This window comes from Amyelois transitella, chromosome 11 (genome assembly GCF_032362555.1).
Source record: "Amyelois transitella isolate CPQ chromosome 11, ilAmyTran1.1, whole genome shotgun sequence".
Lineage (NCBI taxonomy): Eukaryota > Metazoa > Arthropoda > Insecta > Lepidoptera > Pyralidae > Amyelois > Amyelois transitella.
This window is the reverse complement of record NC_083514.1, coordinates 2754361-2775504: the sequence shown is the minus strand read 5'-3', so window position 1 is coordinate 2775504 and position 21144 is coordinate 2754361. Positions and strand designations below refer to the sequence as shown.

General features: G+C 36.5%; 4 protein-coding genes across 4 annotated transcripts; 1 reads left to right on the top strand and 3 right to left on the bottom strand.

Moving 5' to 3' along the window:
• Positions 1-50: 50 nt before the first annotated feature.
• LOC106135040 (kelch-like protein 10) lies at positions 51-6768 on the bottom strand. Its single transcript, XM_013335212.2, has 7 exons — positions 5926-6768; positions 5667-5848; positions 4657-4868; positions 3997-4145; positions 3358-3544; positions 1140-1262; positions 51-851 (listed from the first exon to the last, which is right to left on the bottom strand). The coding sequence occupies exons 1-7, from the start codon at positions 6766-6768 to the stop codon at positions 664-666; spliced, it is 1884 nt and encodes a 627-aa protein (XP_013190666.1). The 3' UTR covers positions 51-663.
• Positions 6769-7480: 712 nt separating this feature from the next.
• Positions 7481-9392, top strand: LOC106135044 (large ribosomal subunit protein eL18). The gene is made up of 4 exons (XM_013335215.2): positions 7481-7583; positions 7712-7798; positions 7908-8169; positions 9166-9392. Exons 1-4 carry the CDS (start codon positions 7581-7583, stop codon positions 9363-9365), a joined length of 552 nt encoding a protein of 183 aa, XP_013190669.1. The 5' UTR covers positions 7481-7580; the 3' UTR covers positions 9366-9392.
• A 327-nt stretch (positions 9393-9719) lies between these two features.
• LOC106135194 (folliculin) lies at positions 9720-13532 on the bottom strand. Its single transcript, XM_013335427.2, has 7 exons — positions 13037-13532; positions 12359-12544; positions 11680-11815; positions 11133-11395; positions 10644-10845; positions 10186-10288; positions 9720-9899 (listed from the first exon to the last, which is right to left on the bottom strand). Exons 1-7 carry the CDS (start codon positions 13301-13303, stop codon positions 9761-9763), a joined length of 1296 nt encoding a protein of 431 aa, XP_013190881.2. The 5' UTR covers positions 13304-13532; the 3' UTR covers positions 9720-9760.
• Positions 13533-14477: 945 nt separating this feature from the next.
• LOC106135177 (cytochrome c1, heme protein, mitochondrial) lies at positions 14478-20642 on the bottom strand. The gene is made up of 7 exons (XM_013335407.2): positions 20490-20642; positions 20134-20184; positions 19617-19765; positions 17742-17868; positions 17187-17304; positions 15847-16028; positions 14478-15023 (listed from the first exon to the last, which is right to left on the bottom strand). The coding sequence occupies exons 1-7, from the start codon at positions 20556-20558 to the stop codon at positions 14793-14795; spliced, it is 927 nt and encodes a 308-aa protein (XP_013190861.1). The 5' UTR covers positions 20559-20642; the 3' UTR covers positions 14478-14792.
• Between the last annotated feature and the right edge of the window lie 502 nt (positions 20643-21144).

Here is a 21144-nt window from a genome sequence, read left to right as displayed (position 1 = left end):
AACTGCGGCAAGAGTAAACAACAGGTCATGGGTTAAATAAAATAGATGGGTATTTAGATAGGTTTTTCTTTATTTGTCAATTTCTCAATATTTCAATCAGGTACAGTAAATTTTTCGAAATAAAAATAATAAATTTTACATTTTTTTGAACTTTCTTTAACAATTTATTGAAAATATCACAGGTACTACAGCACAGCGAATGTTTCGCTCACCGCAATATCGTACAAACATCCAAAACGCGGCCATCCTGATTTGCCGGACGCGAACTATACACAAAAATACCAAATAAAAATTTATCACAAACTACACAATAAAAAAGACTTGAAAATTTCGAGCATTCCCATCGCTAAAATAGCGTCTGAATAATAAAATATCGCGGGGTTCCGATTCCCCTTCCGAATCACAGCACGTTAAATAAAAATAAAATACAAACATGATTAAGAGCTGTACATTAAAATAACTATTAATTAACCATGATTTACGATAATTACATAAAAATAGAATAATCAAATGATAACTGTACAATCAAAATATCACAGATAAAGAGCCGCCAGCAATTTTCTTGATAGTCATTCGAAAAATCTTAGCAACAGTTATATATTTAAAATGGAATTTTCTAAGATTTTATTAATGTAGGTTTGTGGGTATTTTGCGATTTTCGGTTCAGGAATGGGCCTGATCTGCGCCTGCGGCCGGGACAGCTTTGGCTAGATACGAGAAGGAGCGTGCGTTGGGAAGGCCGACCAACACGCACGCGCTCAGAGCTGAACGGTTGAGGTTCATTGGAGCAGCGTCATACCATTCCAGGGTGTCGCCATCGTAGCATTCCACGTGGGGTATTGTTGTGGATCCTAGAGGGACAATCCTTTTAGTTACGTATTAGGTTAAAACAGTTAGTTGACTATGCTAAAGAGTGACAAATGAACCTTTTTTGAAACATCTATTCTGCAAATGTACCTGGCGATCGTCATTAACAAATCAATTTCTGTATCTACTAAAAAAATTAGGGAAAATAAGAGATAGCCTGTTTGTTGCCTGCAGAAAAGTGTTGCTGCGTAATTTTCATAAAATATTGTGAACTTGCATAAACATCAACATAGCTGAAATAAAAATAATAGGTACTACAGAAAGTCGCGAACCGTTAAAACCACCGATTACGAAGATCATGTCATCCAGCAATACAGTGGCGAAATTGCTTCGGGCGCTGAACATTTCCGTGACCTCTTGCCAGTCGCCGCCTCTTTGGGGATTGAACTTCTCTCCTGGTGATAGAAAAAAAACGTATTGACTTACCATGAAAAATAGACTGTAAATAAACATTATAACATCAGTAGTTAACTTAGACGAATATTGTAAAATAATCGCAAAATACATTATTTTGAACTAGCTTTTGCCCGCGGCTTCGCCCGCGCAAATGTATTTATATTATAAGGATACGCCATAAAATTTCACCCATTTTTTTATCCCGTATCGTGCGGGGCTGTTTTATGTTTATATTTGGTTTAAATTCATATGGCTTCTCCCGTCTTGTCCCGTCTCTTCTCGTTCTGTTCCGTCCCGTCCCAACCTGTTGTGTCCCGTCCTGCCCCGTCCAGTCCTATCCTGTCCCATCCTGCTTTCCGCAACTGATACGTATTTTTTACTAACCAATATTTAAGACTTCTCGCACTTCGACACCTATCACTATCAAAAATATCAAATCTAATCAACAAATCAAAAATTAACTGAAATAGAGAGTAAAATAAGTTAAATAAGTCAAGTTAAAAGTTAATGAATCAAACGAATAATAATTTCAAATCAAAATATTTGTAGTGTGTAATATGTAGTTTCGCGTATGTCCGCTAGGGGCGCTGCTAAAATTACACGATAAATTAAAATATTTTACGCTACCTAGCTAAAGGACGGTAACGAAACCATAGCGCGATCTATCTCGATGCCAACGCCATCTATCGAGCATCGAGACAACTCGTGATAGTTAGAAAATAAAATTCGGGTGTTTTATTTATGCATACCGATTACGCCGAGATTTATGGACCGATTTACGTGATTCTTTTTTTGTTCGGTAGAGTATACTTTCAAGTTGGTCCCGTTGTTACCTAGTCAGGATCTGATGATGGTATTCCAGGGAAATCAAGGGCAAACCTCAAATTTACAGGCAATTACGTTTTTGACAATTTCATAGATCTGTTTAAGTATTTGCGTCTGATAGTCATCATCCCATGTGAATGAGCTGATGATGGAAGGTACAACTCCTCAACGGTTAGGAGTTGAAAGAAAATTCTTACGAAGTTATACGTACATGTGAGGCTATTAGGTTGACCTGATAATAAAAAGTAAATCTCATTAACGTTAAGAATTTAGGTGAAAATGGATGCGGATAAATTTCGTAGCTGTTTGTATGGGTAGTGTTAACACAAAATAGGGATTTAAAGGCGTGATGTTATTAATGTTATGCATGTATGTACATAATTATGTATGTTATTATGTATGTTAAAGAGACGACTGAAAGTTGTCATACAAAGTCTTTTTTTTTAAGGATGGGAAATCATCAAATGACCTCTCCCGCTCTGGGTGGAACGGAAGGGAGTGTCAGACTTTTACTGACTAAAACCCACCTCGTTCCTTCAGTTGCCCTTTGCGTTCCGGGGCCACGGTATCTCGTTAGAACTTTCCCGCAGCCCCGGCTCAGTTTATCCCGTTTCCCCCCCTTGGGGGTTGACATTTCAAAAATCCCTTCTTAGTGCTCACTTATGTTACTAAAGGAACCTCTGTTCAAAATCTCAGACTCCTATACCGAGCGGTTTCGGCTGTGCGTTAATAAATCAGTCACCCAATCGCACCCCCTAAATCACGATTGGAGGGTTGTTTGAAAAAACTTATAATGTCAAACATATTTACTTGCCTATGTACGTGTTCATGCCAAGTTTCAAGTTTATAAACCCAAGGAATAAGATTTTTCATAGAAACGTTTTTACCCCTTTTCCCCCCCTTGGGGGTTGAATTTCCAAAAATCCTTTCTTAGTGCTCCCCTACATATCCCAAGGAACCTACATTCCAAATTTCAGCTGTCTACGACCAGTAGTTTCGACTGTGCGTTGTCTGTCAGTCAGTCACTCAGTAACGGAAGAGTTTTATATATATAGATTATTTTTTTTTGTCCACTATCGTGATGGAAGGACGATTCTAGCTACCTTTATTATAGCACCATTAAATATTCAGAGTTCTATATTTATTTACATGGCAATAACCATCTCAATTCTAATTTTTAATCCAGTTATCTCCTTGGAAAGAATCCACCCCGATCCAGAAGCGAGAAGGCTCTGTGACACCTAATTAAGTATAAGCTGGAAAACCAACCAGTATTCAACCGGCTGTATCCGTTGAACCCTCCCAGCGCGTACAGACAGTCCCGGTACGCTATGAGGCTGACCCCGGACCGAGGGCTGATCATGGAACGGATGAAACTCCACTGCTTTGTGTCCGGGTCGAAAACTTCGGCTGAACTCAGCACTTCTTGCCCATTGAAACCGCCCACGATGTATATCTGGGGTTCAAATAATTTATTTAAAAAAAAGCTAATCATCAGCAACACACTTCGTGAAAAAAGAGGCGGTAGGTATTATCAGCGACATGCTTCTACAAGTTTCACATTGGTTCCCTTTCATTTTGGAAATTTTAACTCTTTCCCATAAGCATACAAATACACTTTCTCACGGATATCGTAAAAGGCAACTAAGAAAATAAACACACTGATTTAGTGCTTTCAAACTGCTTCTCTTACCGTTCCCATATTATAAAAGTTTATCAAGGGAAATATATATACAAACTAGGAATTCTTCTTATAGGCCATGGGCAACTAACCTATAGCTATACTTACATTTAACATACATTTCAGGAACCATAAAAGTTTGCATTGTCCATGAGAACTTTTTGTACATCACAGTAATTTTGAGTATGAAATTAAAAATGTTATGTTAATTTCCTTATACAAATTACCTTCCCTCCAAGTGAAGCGGCGGAGGCGTCAGACCGCTGCTTGTTCATCGAAGTGGTCATCTCCCACTGATTCTTATCGGGGTAATAGCGCTCCACCGACGACATGCGAGTGCGACCGTTGTAACCACCCAAGGCGTAGATCAGTCCATCTAATTTGTATTAGTTAAATTACTTTAGATATTTCACTTTGAAAAAGGTGAACGCACGCAAAGCAGTAATCGTTTTTGTTCAGGCACTGCAGCTCATGCGGCACGGCCAAGACCGACTTATAACCTTTACCCTTACCGCGTTAAGTCTGATAGTTAAAGCCGGACAAAAGGCGCCAAAAATTTTTCACTGCCAAGTGCTAGGGCCGGCACTGCTTACAAATTTCTTGACAAAGAATCACGGAAAGTTTTGGTAAATTTGAAATATTTTGTAGGTCTGTACTTACTGGATTCGGTTACTTGGGTGCCTAAGAAAATGTACTTTACCCTACAAAAAAAAATTGTTTAGCTTATGAGCACTAAAGAGCCTCGGGTCGGGAACATTTTTAATTTCATTAAAATCGGTTCTACGGTTTAGTAAAAGCGCAAGAGACAGACATTTACAATAACAAATAACTACTTTATAATAAGATGTTACTAATTGGAATTGACTATAGACTCGTTAAAATACTACCGTGAGCAACCACGCTGACATAGCACCGCGCTTGATACATGCACGCCCGTTCATGCCAAGTGTTGGCCACAGGGTCATAGCACCTCACTGTATTGAAGTGGTCACTTCCGTCGAAGCCGCCAATCATGTAGATCAGGTTGTTCAGGGAGCACAGGCCGTGGTACGCGCGAGGAGTAAGGTCCATGTGGATTGACAGGAACCATCGATCAGCTCTGATAGGAAAAACGGTATCAATCGTAATCAAGTGTCAATCCTGGGAAAATGAGGAGGACAGTACCGACTTGTCTGGGAATATCATGGAATATAGACCAACACGCAGCCGCAGCAGTCCGCCGCCGTCGCTTAGTAGGTTGTCATGCTCATTTTTTATAATTTGAGTGTATTTGACCTCAATCCGCCTGATGGTAAGCAAGATGAGGCCTAAGGTGGTATAGATCCTATAAAACACTGATAGATAAGCGACCTTGAGACGAAATCTCAAAAATTAAGAACTCCCGTTTCATGGAGCTTTTCCTAAAGGTGTGCAGAGTAGACGACATACGTACATTTCTGTCTTATATTATCTTTCAAAAACGGAAGAAATAATTTTACAAAATAATTTTTTGTAATCTTTTGAACATCCCACCTTTTTCAATGAAAATAACCATAGACATTTTTTCTTTTTAATAAAGATGGATGACAATGGCGATAACTGTATTGAGCAAAGAATAAAAAACTTTCTTTAAATTTTTTGACTTCCCTTTTATAAAAAACAACCCAATCATGATATTATGCCAATAAAATGCAACATATGAACCTCTCGGCACATTAGGTCTTATTACCGGAATGTTCAGTCGGTTTCTAACGTCCATTTCCTTGAATGTCCCATTCCCCCAATGTTTTCCCTCTTTCCCCACTTTTCCCCAGTGCCTACTTTCCCGAATCTACTTCCAAGAAAGCACGCGTGTAAGAATGAAAGTAGTTTTGGAGCGAGTTTGGTCAGAAGGCTTGCGTATCACTTTTCTACGCACCTTGTGTCATATGTTTCGACGAAACTTGTTGGACTTCCGGCACTCCAGCCTCCAACAGCAAACAGTACTTCGTAGGGAATACGTGGTCGTGCTAAGGGATCATTTAGATCGGCTTCTGTACCAGGCCTTGAATCTAAAACTGTCAGGAATACCACAGCTGGATATAGTGCTTCTTGGCATTTCTAGAAACAAACCAATTTTAAATGACTAACAAATTAATAGATTTCTACAGAAAAGTTTTCATTTTTTGTATACCTACCTCGTCATCTATCACTGGCTGCCATTGTAAAATTTTTGACTTGAAATATTTATAACTTATATGACCATATCTCACGCACGCCAGTAGTGATGGAATATATTTTCTTCTATTTTCCAAATCATGTTCAACCCAAGTTTTAACTGCTTGGAATACTATTTCTTCGTTACGAACATTCAATTCATCATCCCTCAGAATATCTTCAAGTTCATCATAAGATAATGATTTAAATTCATTACATTCCTTAAGTATTCTGCTAAAATTCTGCCTTATATACAACTTCCCCTTCTTTTCAAGCTCTCCACAAAAATAATATCTAGCAAATTTGAATATTCCAAGACAGTTATGCGGCCGTAACTCCTGCAGAAGGAATTGACAGCACAGCTGTATAACGCCGACGATGTCGAATTGGTCGGCATAGGGTAACAAATATTCTACATTTTCGGCCGTTACCGTACAGGTACCTGTATAAGCGTAATCAAGAATGAGACTCATGTAGCAGCTTGGGACATCCACGAATATTTCAGTTTCCTCCGGTTCTCCTTTTTTCAACGAATTTACAAATATTGCCTTGAAATATGGGCTAACGGCCGAAAGTATTGCTCTGTGCACTCGTATTGATTTCATATCCCTACATACAATTTTTCCATCACACAGTTGGCCATTCTGACGCAGTTCATTCCATATTGATGGGAATTCTACTACCGAATAATTTTCAGGAAGGCACACGCATTTTCGTTTTCGAGCTACTGTCTTTTTTTTTGTTAAACGTTGTTTGGTGGCTGCGGGAGTACGAACAGAATTTTTGTTTTTGGATAATTTTCTATGTTTCGTATTAAATTCCATCCCTTTCGAAAAAACGGCGGTCGAAACTTGTTATCTGTCGCGATGACAGGCTTGGCGAGGCAGCGACATTTTCAATTCTTTCTGACACTGTTCAAATATGACGGAATTTCGTTTATTTCTTATAGTCTGCCTGTAATTTAAACAACTGAAAGTACCTACTTATAACTTATATTAAGATAATTTAAAAAAATGCACAGTTTAAAACTGTAAAAACATTACAAATTGCAGTTTATTTTGCATGCAGAAATGAGGAAGAAAATCGTTTGAGTTCAGTGAAATCACTACGTGAAACATCTTTTCGATTTTGTGTGCTTTGATTGACTATTCAAACTAGAAAGTTATATGTTCCCAGTTTCACTATAAATGTTTTGCTCTTTGAAAGTGAAATGTGGAGGTCTTTTGAGACTGTTGGGATCTCTCTACCCCGTAAGGAATAAAGACGTGTAATTTGATATCATTTACTCTTTAAATTTTTAATGTGCTTCTACCCATATCAGTTTAGAATACAAAATTCAGAAAAGTACTTAATATGAATACAAAATTTTTTGTGGTGAAGAAGACGATGCTAATGCTTCGGAGTCTCTGGAGTCCTGTGAACGTAAACGAATGAAGTATTTGCGTAAGCGCCTTGACTTCCCTTAGAAGTGGGCTGAACCATCATATTCATATGGTTGTTATTTGCGGTTCCTCATAATATTCAGAATTTCAATGGGGTAAGCTGGCAACATTATCATATACAACCAGCTGTCAAATTTCGTGCTGTCAATTTCTTTATTGTCTGTCTATGGTCTCTTTTTAATCCTGCTGTCAAGATGGTGAGTTTCGTAAATGAGAAAATTAAATAAATCTGTTAAAATCTCAGTGAAAATGAAGTGCAGTGAAAGTTTACGTGTAATTGCCATGAAACCAGTGTATTCAGTATGGGTTCTTTTCTTTATTTCAGGGTATCGACATCAATCACAAACACGATAGAAAAGTAAGGCGCACGGAAGTAAAGTCTCAAGATGTATACTTGAGATTGCTTGTAAAAGTAAGTAAATCTATTTCTTTTTGCTTGTTATATTATAGTCCTTAAATAGGACAGGTAGTAGTTGTTTTGTTGATAAAACGGTATCATAACCTCAAATTTTTGTTGACAGCTTTACAGGTACTTGGCCAGGCGTACGAACTCTAAGTTCAACACGATCGTTCTGCGCCGCTTGTTCATGAGCCGCATTAACCGGCCTCCAATCTCACTGTCCCGCCTGGCTCGTCACATGAAGAAGCCCACTCGCGAGGGTCTGATCGCTGTTGTAGTCGGCACAGTCACCAATGATGTCAGGCTGTACACAGTCCCTAAAATGACAGTGGCTGCTCTTCATGTCACTGAAAAGGCTCGCGCCCGTATCTTGGCTGCTGGAGGTTTGTTTATGATTATTAGTAATGTAAGTAGTATTTGTAGGAAACCCGCTGCTTCACACATATGAATCAGGATAATTCGGGATTAATTCTATGTCATATCTATGAGCATGTATCACAAAATTAAGAGATAACAAATAATAAACAAAATATACAAGCTCATTTTCGCACTATGTATTGGGAATCACATAGACAGGTTTCCAGCCATGAAGCTATAAGCCGTTTGCACAAGCTATCTTATTTTCTTAACCAATACCACCAGAATTTGAATTTTGAAGATTCAAGAAAACATTTATTTGGTTGTTGGCTATTGTAGGATCTTCAAAAAGTTTCATTTATTTAAGGAAATCATGTTCAATTGAACTAATTAGAATTCTAATTAGAACTTGGCACAAAAAAATTACATTGATGCAAGGAAATCACTAATATTTTGTGCATTTTCTTATTTGTTTTGTTATATATAAATCCTAAATTTACACTAGAGAGCTGTTTCACACAAATGACACATTATTTATTGGTTTTGAATAACATCATATTTATCCACTAAAATAATATTTTGAGATACATACGTACATAAAATCACACCTTTTTCCCGGAGGGGTAGGCAGAGACTACATTACTTGCCATGATCTGCATACTTTGCTTCATCCACATTAATAAATCTCTTCATGCAAGCTCGGCGTTTTCAGGTACTCTTGACCTGACCCTTTGCCAGGATGTCCTTAATTTGATCAAGATATCAGGATAAAATCAAAAATAAGAAAATCTGAACTAATAAAAAACTTGTAGACATTTCAACTTGATCAAAAATATAAAGGGGTTTAATACAAGGGCAAGGGCTGAATTATTCAGTAATTATTTAGTTATTACAATTGAATGTGGGCCAATAGCATTTAGGCATTTGCTGAGTTGACACAGTAAAATATGCATGCAAAATTTTGTTTGATTGTGTGTTGGGAGGAGCAGAAGGCAAAAAATTAATGTTTATTTATATTTCAGGTGAGATTCTGACATTTGATCAGTTGGCTCTCCGCGCGCCCACTGGCCGCAAGACAGTGTTGGTGCAGGGTCGCCGCAACGCCCGCGAGGCTGTGCGCCACTTCGGGCCGGCGCCGGGAGCCCCGCGCTCGCACACGAAGCCCTACGTGCGCACAAAGGGACACGAACGTGCGCGGCCACGTCGTCGCTCCAACGTTTAATCTTTAAATATAAGGAGTAACTATCTATTTGGTTGTTTCATTTAATCTTTATTCATTTAACATTGCTATATCTTGGATTACAATTCTGATTTTAACTGCCACTGACAGTAAATATAATACATTATCGTCGATTCAAGCAACGTGGCGTGGTTTCCGCGCGCACTGCATAAAGTCTAAAAATGAGACTATTTTCTACTAAATGCACATAGCCCATACCAATAAAAAAAATTTTTATTACTTCTGAAGGTCACTGTAATTTCATCAAAATGGGTGCTGTAAGCTTGAGAAGTTACTTGCTTCCTAATATCCTCAGACTTTTTGGGGAAATAAATTAATACATATTTAGTTGTAATCACATAATATCACAGCTTTATTTTACAATTCCAGGTTTTTTTTTAACAACAGAACTCACTTATCCAATAATTAACCAATAGTTCATCCTGAGGTGACAAACCAAATACTTTTTTCAAATTGGCTACAGCTGGTGACTTTTCACCTGATGAGTTCACTGCAGCCTTCACTGCTTTTGATATCCTGTGAAGTAAATAACAACTTAAATAAATATATACACTTTCTTGCAACAACAGCAACATTTTTAATTTCAACTCCAAAAGTTCGCGATTCTTCTCCATATTTCGATGGGTCCTGTTGCAGCCTCGAAGATTAATGAATTTTGCCCATTGTTTGAAGAATTCCAAGTAGTTATTACTGCATTGAAAGATCCTCTGTGATTATTCAAATAGCAGGGACCTAGCTCCTCTCCATATATTTGAGGACACAACCGGTACTAATGGAGTGTTCAAATCCAAAAGAGACTTACCCAAGCCATTCAAGTTGTAGCGATTTCAGATGTTGATGAAGAACAGCATCATTTATGTTTGAATTATTAATTGATGCTTCTATCCTATTCATAATAGTGGGACCTGAAATTATTACAGAAATTATAGATCCATGGGCCATTTTAAGTAGATATCAATATTTCGTAAAAAATAAAAATTTATTAATGAAGGTAGTGAAAGTAATTCTAAAATAATATTGGCGCCATCACGCTTTTACGCAGGGTTTCGCTCCTCTGGGAATTTCTAGAAAAAAAGTAGCCTATGTAACTCCTAGTATATTCCATATCACGAAATATGGTTTTGGAGTTTGTCACAAAAAAAAATACAACACTTTATAATAATTAGTAGCTAAGGTTAATTGAAATAGATTTGAAAAATTTGCACAAGCAGAAAAGTAGTTAGAATAGATTGTTTTTGCTTTATTGAATTGAATACATACATTTTGGAGGCAGCTTTCCAGGCCACCTACAACAAAAGTTATTATTTTCTGATTCCAAAACGCATGCGTTGGCTGTTGGTGCTACTTGCTTATTGCCTTTAATTATTCTTATTCTTGTTGTACTTATATTGCTAATAGGATATAGTCGAGTCAGACCTTTGGTTATATTTGTTGCATCAAGAATTGTATCTTTAATTACAATCTGAAATATAAAAAGAACTTTAATTTTAATAAAAGTTAATCATTAATCATTAGTAATAAAACTAAATTTCATCATTGGACGTTTGGCTTTCAGTCTATTTCGAGATATATATATTTTGTTGGCTTTGTACCTCTTATGGGATAGAGACATGATTATACAGATGTATGCAAAAAACGTAGTAAAATAAATTGAGCAGTCAGTCGCCTCTTACATGCAGTACAAGTTAATTTAACACTGACAGAGAATCATGGAAATAAGCACTTGGAGGGATATAAACTAAACCTTACATCAATTCCCGTCAGAGTGCAATACAGCAATATTCTAAATATTTCTTTCGACAATAACTTTTCTAATTCCCTCAACGGCATGCATTCCTCATCACTAGGGACATTGCATGCATTTTCTTCGAAGATTGAATGTTTAATAGACTCTGGGTTAATTTTCTTCAGCATTTCTTGGCTTGTGTGAAGGGTTTCTGAGAATGTGAGAGCACCGGCTTTTAGCATCCAAGTGAAGTGGGAGTGGAGCCTTTTGAAGATTTCACTGTCACCTGAAAAAGAAAATTACATCTGAACATTAAAGTATTTTAGGTTAGTGACGAAATTTGGTTACGCACATAGGCAAAGGCTACATCTTTTCTACAATCCCAACAGACGTATTTTGCTTCTTTCATATTCATTATTCTATAACAATGGCTTTGTCAACATGTTCATAATTACGCATATAAAACTAGCTCAAAAGTTTGAAATTGTTTTGAAAGCCACCATTTGAGATTTGGATCTTTTGAACTACAGAATTATTGAAGTTAATGCAAGGTCATAAACAGAAATAAACCTGATAATTGAATCAATGATCTTGATTGTCCAAAATCATAACTTCCAGTCTTGAGTCTCAAAGCTCTCTGGGAGCATATTTTCTGCTCCTCATTGAATACTGAATCAGCTAAACCTTGCAGTTCTTTTGAAATTTTCTGAAAACAAAAAAGCACACAGTTTTCGAAGCAATCAAGGGACGCACAAGTAGAACCTCAAACAAAAATTTTTAGTATGTGGGTGGATTTAGTGCATGACCAACTGTTAGTAGAATAAGAACATATTACTGCATTTGTGAACTGGTTCATTTTTCAGTACAGGTTTTGCTTACTTTCAAGACAATTTAACACTAATCATAAATGTATACTGTCGTTCAGCACTCATCAGTGCTGACGGTACGGCCTGACTTTCAGTCATGTACTAAAACCAGCCTAAACAGACAGGATGTGCATATGTGATAAATGTCAGGGAAGGAATTGGCATTTTGCTAAGATTAAAAAAACATTGTGGACTGGACTAATTTCCTTCAAGTGTCAGTTTTCATCCAACATATTTTCACTTTAATTTATTTCCATTTTATACATTGATTTTGGATAAAATTTAAAGAAACTATTGCAAAACTGGTGTATGAAAATTATAGTGAAAAACTAGTCAAGTAATTTCTTCAAGATTTCTTCTTCACTTGAAGTCTCATTACATACCAGCATATGTTTAGATAGCACTGGCATGATATTCAACAGCAGCATTTTATCCCTCATCAGCACCACAATGGAGAACCACCTCTTAAGACCCCGGGCGCGGGTGTCTCGCAACTGAAACATGAGGCTCAGCACATGGCCTTGTGTCTCACTGAAGTATACTACACCCCCATCTTTACTCCAGCTAACCTGTGTGGAATTTATATTGTTCATGACTGTTATATGTATATTAGTTGCGATCATATCTGCGGGTACCCCCAGTTTGGTGTTACCTCAGCAGCCAATGCATGTACCTACATAACAATATCCACAATATTTACAACTAGTTGTTGCCATGACTTTAGTCGCCAACAATCTCAATACATAAAAATTTATTCCTTTAGAAGGCTAGATGTAGATGGAGATATTTTTTTAGGACCAAGCCTAACACATCTAAAAAATCACATTCAAATCGGAACAATGGTTTTGGCGTAATACGAGTACAAACATACAAACAGAAATTCTAATATTCACATTTTGGTCTAATAGAGTTCCCCTATAATATCTTTCATGTACTGACATTGAGCAGCTACAATATTTTTTTACGTATAGATTTTAACTATTTGGTACTTAGTCTTTCAACACTTTAGTACAATGTCAGCATTATGCCTTTTTTTTTAAGTAAAAAAAAATTGATCTTACCTCACAAGTAATACTCCTAATCGCTGCCTGCCGCATAAACGTAGTCACATCTGCATTAGGTACGGATTCCCTGCTGCAGTATATAGTTCCACTGTCATCCCTGGACACATACACGGTTTCAGGACCTAGTGATGTGCATCCAGTACATTCAACTGTTGATTTAGAAGATTCTGTAGTGTGCTTCTCGTCATCTGTTGTGAACGTACAAAATAAGGGTCGGGGACCGTGAGCTTCGCAAAAATGGCAAAGGCCGACAATAGCATTCATTTTGTCTTGTTTTTATGAAATTACGACGAACACATAACACATCCAAGATATGTTTGTAGTTGCAGGGTTGCCACAGTTTCGGGAACCTATAAAGTTTATGTGTTGGTTCGCATTTTTCAATTAATGAATAAGATTATACATATGAAAATTATTTGGGGCAATTAAACGTTAGAAATTAGATTTTTATTTCAACTCTTTTCCACGAACGAAACAAGATTTGTCAACACAATTTGACATTACAAATTGTGTACAGTTTGTCATGTCAAATTGACAATGTGCATTGTCAATGTCGAAACTATTCTTCAAACTATTGGAGCACAAAAACATTGCTTATACGACTAAATTTAAAATCACTTTACCGACTTATGTTTATACTTTTTAAGGTAATGAAACCTCGAAATGGTAATAACTTTATCAAATACATGTTATCAGACACAAAATAACTATATTCTAAAACTACATCTCGCTGTAGGCGTATCAAGTCTACTAGGTATAGGAATATTAAATGGCTATTGATAATACTACCACGGCAAGTACAATACTACCGTCAATAATACAAATTCATGTTTACTGTGTTTTAAGGAAACAATTATTGGCCTATGAAGATATTATTAATTCCACATAATAAAACATTTTGTCTTAATGGAATACAAATAAAAGCAACAGGGAAGCAATGTTTAGACATATATTCAGTGCTAAATATGATGAGTGACCGGCGATTCTGATGGACACAGAAAATGTACCTAGTTCATATTTGCGTAGCCTATACCTTTAGATAAAAAAATCTAATTTATGTAGTTAGTAGGTAGACAATTTGTCATCCATTTCTTCACATTTAATAAAAAGCCAATATCAACAGCCTCAGGGTCAACTCTATCTCTATTATCAATTGAATGTGTAACAGACAGTTTCTTTCGCATTTATTCGTAGGGATTTTTTTTAAATTTTATAACGATAACTTCTATGACCTCTTAACTAGATCTCAGATAGGGCCAAAATTATGCGAGACTGAATCACCTCCATATTGTCCTTGTTCTAAGGATACGAAAAGATGTAGGCAACTGACCATTTTCCTCAAATCTAAGACTGCGTTACACCCAACACAGAAGTTCTCACAACTTACATGTTTTTCAACTAAGGGAATATTTGCAGGAATGAAGAACAATAATGAAAATTGATTTTCAATAACTCATTTATTCAACTGTACACTGATTCACAGTTATATCATCGAAACATCACAAGCACAGTCCGCCAACTGATCACCTGTGCTAAATCCTCCGTTAAGGTGAACATTCATCATTAACATATCATTAGTCACTATAATTGCATCGTTCGATGGTAAGTGGTAACAAGCGACCGAACAAGAAAACCATGATGAAATATAAAATAAATTAATTTAATTATAAACAATTAACATGTTACTGCGCCTATCGAAAAAAAAATTGTCTAAAACATTGGTTTTATTCTACTATTATTTTGTTGGCGGCTTTTATTTCTTAGAGACGGGTTTGTAGGCTAGTTTCCTGGTTTTCATCGTGCTCCACTTGTGCCGTTTGAAGTAATAGACGACAGCGGCTAGGAAGGAGAACATGCCGATGGCTTTGATCGTCATGAGCCGCCTGTCGTCGAGCTCGGGCTCCGAGCACCAGCGCAGGAACGTCGCCACGTCCTTCGCCATCTGCGACGCCGTCGGCGCCGTGCCGTCGGCGTACTCCGCCGCCTGCGATCGATAATGGCAGCATGAGAGCATCATTGACAACTTGTTTCATGCTGACACTTGACAATACAGATGTTTATTTCAATTTTAGTTAGTTTTTAATTACTGTCAAGTCCTTACTAACTCAGTGGAGTTAAGTGGAGTATATATTATTGCTGGCATTCTTTCTTATACGGCACTTTAGATGAAAATGGATGAAATTCAACTACATTTCTTACTCATGAATGTCGTAAAAGGCGACTACGGGAATAGGCCCAGTTAAAGTTTAGGTTCACCTGCAAATGATGCAGAGGGCAGACAGGAGACGCTTCGTGTAAAAAACTGACATAATCAGAGATGAGACAATCAATCCAGGATCCTGATTATATGACGCACTCACGCGGCTCCTCAATAGAGGTGAGGATATAACGAGAATTAACGCCAGAATTACAATTTGCCAATAAAAGAAAGGTTTCCAGGGTTTGTCAACTTCATACATACATACATACATAAAATCACGCCTCTTTCCCGGAGGGGTAGGCAGAGACTACCTCTTTCCACTTGCCACGATCTCTGCATACTTCTTTCGCTTCGTCCACATTCATAACTCTCTTCATACAAGCTCGGCGGTTTCGGGTACTTTTGACCTGACCCTTTACCAGGACGTCCTTAATTCATATAAAATTAAATGTTCAAATTATAGATAAGAAGAAATGATATCTTTTTTTTTAGAAGCTAAGGTTTTTAGTTGGCAACAAATTCTATGATTTGAGGATATACTGGATGTTAGTGTAGGAAGAGTTGAATCATATCTAGTTTCAACACATAGAGTAAAACTAGTACTCACCTCATTGAACAATACTTGTGCCATTCCGATAGCTCCACCAGGGAAGTAGGGGTTGTAGTTCTGTCCCTCTCGGAGGACCACACCAGCCGGAGGGTCCATGTAGCCGGTGAGCAAAGCGAAGATGTAGTCCTCGCCGCCCTTGCGACCGGAGCATATCAGAGATAAGTCCGGTGGGTAGGCACCTGGAAATGTGTAGTATGATTATAGTAACCAAAAAGTTGATAAAATTTTTTGTTACAGAGTACTTCACTACATAGTATAAAACAAAGTCGCTATTTTAGTCTGTTTGTCTATATGCTTAAATCTTTAAAATTACGCAACGGATTTTGATGCGGTTTTTTGTAACAGGTAGAGTGATTCAAGAGGAAGGTTTTTATGTATAATAACATTTATAATTTTGCACCCGTGCGAAGCCGGGACGGGTCGCTAGTGATGTCATAAAATTTCTTATAATTTCATGTACTCCCTGGCAGTTTGATTTATCTATATCTTTTTTGCCTGTTCAAGGTCGCTCTTGAGACACTAAATTACGTTTTAGGGACTTATCCGTGAACATTGAAATGTAATGTTTCATAATCTCTTTCTAGCTTTAGCTTTTTTTCAATGGTAGAAAGAGAATTATTGCCTTAATTGCCTTTTAACGTTCGTGAATAAGAAAGTTGGGCTATCAGCAACTCATTATGCTGCATTTACTATGGTACATCCTTCTTGAGGACCCGGAAGACAGCTTGCATTTGAGCGTAGTGACCGTCAGAAGGAAACATAACTTGGGATTAGATCATGATTACACTTTGTTTATTGAATGTGCAATTTTATTCATAATGATTTCCGAGTACTTTAACTTTGGGTGTTTTAGGTTACAGACACCATTTTGATTCGAGGTGTTGTAAAGAGGTCCAATGTATGCTCTAAGGTATCATACATGGGATTGACTCTATGGAATATGGATTAGAATTTTTTTTTGATCTGAATTCTTCTATATTTCCACGTTCATAAAAAACATTACCCAGACAAAGAAAAGCAATCCATAAATCACAATATGTTAGGAATATCACGTCTATATCCCTTGCGGGTAAGACAGTGCCAGCAGACTTGAAAGATAGGCCACATTCAGCTATTAGGCTTAGTGATAGAATTGAGATTCAAATAGTGACAGGTTGCTAGTCTATCGCCTAATCCCTAAATTATAAGCCTATAAGAAGAATCCCTAGTTTATAAGCCTATCCTTTAGTCGAGTTTTACGACGTCCATGGAAAAGAGATGGATTAGTCCTTTTTTTATATTGGAACCACACGGCACACCAGGTATAATCCCGATATATCAGTGGTTAATTTCCTTACCATTATTGGCCGCTCGCGCAGCATTCTCGTTAGGGTACGGCGAAGGGAAATAATCGGACAGCTTCCCGGGCCTCTCGAAATAGTTGCCCTCTTCATCGGGACCGTCTTTGATCATTACCTGTAAACAAGCAACGATTTACGCAATGAAATAATGAGGACATAACGAATGCAAAAGGGTTTTTGATATTTAGTTACCTATAAAAAACACGCTGGTTCAATCTTTAATTGCCAAGTTTAATTTATACTTACTGCTGTCCACTGAGAATCTTTTATATCCCCTCTTTTAACTTGTTCCCAACCTTTTTGCGAATAAAAAGTGTCAGAGTCAATTCTATGTAACAAATTGCGTCAAAATAGGTTCAGTCGTTTAGGCGTGAAAGCGTAAAACGCGACAGACAGTTACTTGTGTATTTGTTACACTCGAATATATTCAACTGAACAATGATTCTGATAAAATTTAGTACAAAAGTAGAATATACACTGAATTAACAAAAAATCCCACTGGAGTGAAGTCCCGGAGCGAAGCTAATACCAGAATACATATAAATTACTTACCTCTTCGGCCTCCGCCTTAGCCTGCTCCTCGGTGTGGGTAACGTTGACCAGGTTCCGGAAGGCGATGTATTGCAGCGAGTGGCACGCTTTGCACACCTGTTTGTACACTTCGTACCCTCGGCGGATACTGTAAAAGTTTGTATTCATTAATTTTTCTTGTTTATGACTTACAGCAGCCCATTATGGGCTTCACCCGCGGTGTATACATAGCCCATTAACCGGCAGACTATGTATCTTTTAACAGTAAAACAATGCCGTGTGGTTCCCGGTACCAATACAAAAAAGAATAGGACTACTCCATCTCTTTCCCATGGATATCGTAAAAGCCGACTAAGGGGTAGGCTTATAAACTTGGGATTCTTCTTTTAGGCGATGGGCTAGCAACCTGTCACTATTTGAATCTCAATCCTATCTTAAAGCTGAACGTGGCCCATCAGTCTTTGCAAGACTGTAGCCCCTGTCTACCCCGCAAGGGATATAGACGTGATTATATGTATGTATGTAAAACAATTCAATAGGAGATTCATGATCGGTTTAGTATTTCCAAAGATTACCCTTATTATACAAACAAAAGTTCCAAACTTAACATTGTCATAATATTATTATTGATAGATGAGATATGATACCAAACTTAAGAGTGTTGGCAGTTCACAGATTAAAACCCATGACATGACCCTTTCCCGAATTACGTACATAAGTTTGTAATATGTAACAATAAAAACCTATTTTACAATATGAAATGCGGTAAATAAATTAAAGTTAACCCATGTTCTTACAGGATAGATAGAGCCAACATTCTTGCAAAGACTGAAAGGCCACATTGAGTTGATATGGTTCAAAAATATTGAGTTAGTTCTATTTAAACTGAGTTTTTCTTAAAATTTGTCATACCAATTTTAATGATCATTATGTAAGGTCAGGTCAATGTACCTACATTATATAAGATTTCTGATTTTTGTTCTCAAAGAAGAAAATGCCAGAGCATAATCATAAACAAAGACATTTTTTACATTGTAATCATTATCACAAAAATTACTGGATTTTTGTTTTACTGACATAAATAATTTGCTTGAACTGGTTTAGATAAATGTTTGCTCTTATATTGAAACACAAAACCTCAACTGTGAAAGTGTCATTTGAGTAAAATTTTACCCACTTTGCAAAGGTCAAAGTGCTTGCTTTGAGGCCAACAGTTGGCAATAAAACTTTAAAATATTTTAGTAACGTGTGTTTCTAATACTGAATTTCAATTAGGGGTATTGTGACTATAGGGGTAGATATCCTGCAAGGGATATAAATGTAATATTGTATGTGTATAGCAAAGTCAATATTGCCAACAAATTAATCCTGGTTTCATTCTGTTAACTAATAAATTATAGCTTTTATTTTTCAATGTATATGGTTAATCACAGGCTATTAGTTTCTGGAAATTCCAATGGCAGCAAAACTCCATGAAAAAGCAAGCTTGTAAATAATTTAAACAGGATATTGTGTTATCACATCAGAATCTTCTTATCTCATTTTAATACTAATTTATTAAGATTTGTATTTGTGTTTAAAAAAAAAATTAGTTACAACTAGTTCTATATTACTATGAAAGTGGATTATGATACCTGAATAATAATAAATTAATTACTATTGAACTAGTAAATGTATCTATCCACTACGGAATTAGAATACTAAGCTTTTGATTTCCATTAATTAGTCATTAAGAAAGTGTAAGTGTGGTACAAGCATAGACCTAAAGACTATTATAATCTCTGTTCTTAGTTGTCATAAAATTTAATGAAAATTTACAGCAAGTTACCATAAACTCAGTTTCTTTGAATAATAAAAATTGCCAGTTCTACAACAATAATTCTTCTCACAAATTACCTGGCATGGTCAAGAGATTTGAACCATCCATCGTGAGTCCACGGCATGTGGTAGGGATGTGCCTCACCACCAGATGCCTGCACGGACTGCTCAAGAGCAAACAGCAGAGCCCCCACTCCACCTCCTACCACTCCTAATGTTGATAACAACTGTCAACACAAAAAAAATCATTGTGAATGTGTAAACTAGATGCATCAGAGGAAAATTTTATTTCACAATAAAAATATTATAACTGTGGCTGTGATTAAAATTTAGGTACTCATTAAGCTTAATTACTTTGTGATGTTTGGACAAGATTTTTGATTTACATAATTTGATTTCTGACTAATGAATTTTGTAAATTTCTTAAGATTACACAAGATAATTACAAGCATAAAATTGAGGTATTGTTAGATAAAAACAGGTATCAGTTAATTTTAAATGATTAGGAGTTGCCATCAAAACATGACTATCTCAAGCCATTTTATATAGAATAGAAAATCTTTAACAATTTGAAAAAAATTAAATATTAACTCACCAATTTTCTATTTTTTGTCCATCCCTGTGAACTGGTAGACAGCTGACAAACCTGCAAGGTAGGTTTTTCATTAGATTTCGTGTACTTGTTACATAATACAGAATAGGTTATCACTTGCCCGTGAATATTATTTCTGACACTGATACAATAATATAAAAGATGCAGTTCTGCATGTCAATTCCCTGCAATATAACCCAATATACACCCCTAAGATTAGTCGTAAATTGATGAAATTCACTCTTCCTCCTGAATGTTGCCTCTTGTAACAGGACATGTTGACTGAGGTGTATAACACTTTGTTAACTTTTACATTAGAGATATGTGAAAAAATAACTTTATATTAACAAATTTAGTACCTGAGGAGCTACTTGGCTATAATTTTTCAAAAGCCGTGCCCCACAAATCCTACCGACCGCGGCCGCCATGATACCAAAACGTCGAAATGAAAGACGAAATGGGTGACATCTACAAAATAACTGCCATTGAAAAAAATATTTTACACCAGAAGAAACACAATTTTATAAATAATTTCTGCAAAAAAATCACAAAATGTCCAAATATTTCAGTATTATTTATTATAAATTGACAAGACACTTAAATGACACAAAATGTTAAACATCAGTCAAAATAAGATAAATGATTTTTTTCTCTGGCTGACTAAAACTAACCGAAATAAATGAGGTTTTTTCTCCAAGGTTTTTTAAACCTAAATAAAAATTACTCCCGTAATCTTGACTTGTATTGCGTTTACTCCTTTTACATTAATGTAGGTAAATAATATTTTAGCAAATGAACCAAATGATTTTGCTAAGTAGGTACCTAGGGATTGAATATATTTATGAATCCAATGTATTTGAATCGTTGGCGGCTCTGTACTGTACTTTCCAAAGTTCCTAGAAATAAGGAACTCTGCAGAATCTTCATTGAGTAGTGAAAGCGATTCACATCAATCACCTTATGTACATGCGGCATAATAATATTGATATCCAAAGCAAAAAGAAATCAAGTATT

Excerpts from the sequence above, each read along its gene's own strand:
- LOC106135044 (XM_013335215.2), top strand. Across the intron at positions 7,799-7,907 it reads ACTTGAGATTGCTTGTAAAA|CTTTACAGGTACTTGGCCAG; the intron begins GTAAGTAAATCT and ends TTTTGTTGACAG. Across the intron at positions 8,170-9,165 it reads CCGTATCTTGGCTGCTGGAG|GTGAGATTCTGACATTTGAT; the intron begins GTTTGTTTATGA and ends TTTATATTTCAG.
- LOC106135194 (XM_013335427.2), bottom strand. The coding sequence starts at position 13,303 with ATGAATGCTATTGTCGGCCTTTGCCATTTTTGCGAAGCTCACGGTCCC. Across the intron at positions 12,545-13,036 it reads TTAGGAGTATTACTTGTGAG|GTTAGCTGGAGTAAAGATGG; the intron begins GTAAGATCAATT and ends AATTCCACACAG. Across the intron at positions 11,396-11,679 it reads ATCATTGATTCAATTATCAG|GTGACAGTGAAATCTTCAAA; the intron begins GTTTATTTCTGT and ends TTTCTTTTTCAG.
- LOC106135040 (XM_013335212.2), bottom strand. The coding sequence starts at position 6,768 with ATGGAATTTAATACGAAACATAGAAAATTATCCAAAAACAAAAATTCT. Across the intron at positions 4,146-4,656 it reads TGTCAGCGTGGTTGCTCACG|ATGGACTGATCTACGCCTTG; the intron begins GTAGTATTTTAA and ends AATACAAATTAG. Across the intron at positions 1,263-3,357 it reads ATACAGCCGGTTGAATACTG|GAGAGAAGTTCAATCCCCAA; the intron begins GTTGGTTTTCCA and ends TTCTATCACCAG.
- LOC106135177 (XM_013335407.2), bottom strand. The coding sequence starts at position 20,558 with ATGGCGGCCGCGGTCGGTAGGATTTGTGGGGCACGGCTTTTGAAAAAT. Across the intron at positions 19,766-20,133 it reads GGACAAAAAATAGAAAATTG|TTGTTATCAACATTAGGAGT; the intron begins GTGAGTTAATAT and ends TTGTGTTGACAG. Across the intron at positions 16,029-17,186 it reads TGCGCGAGCGGCCAATAATG|GTGCCTACCCACCGGACTTA; the intron begins GTAAGGAAATTA and ends ACACATTTCCAG.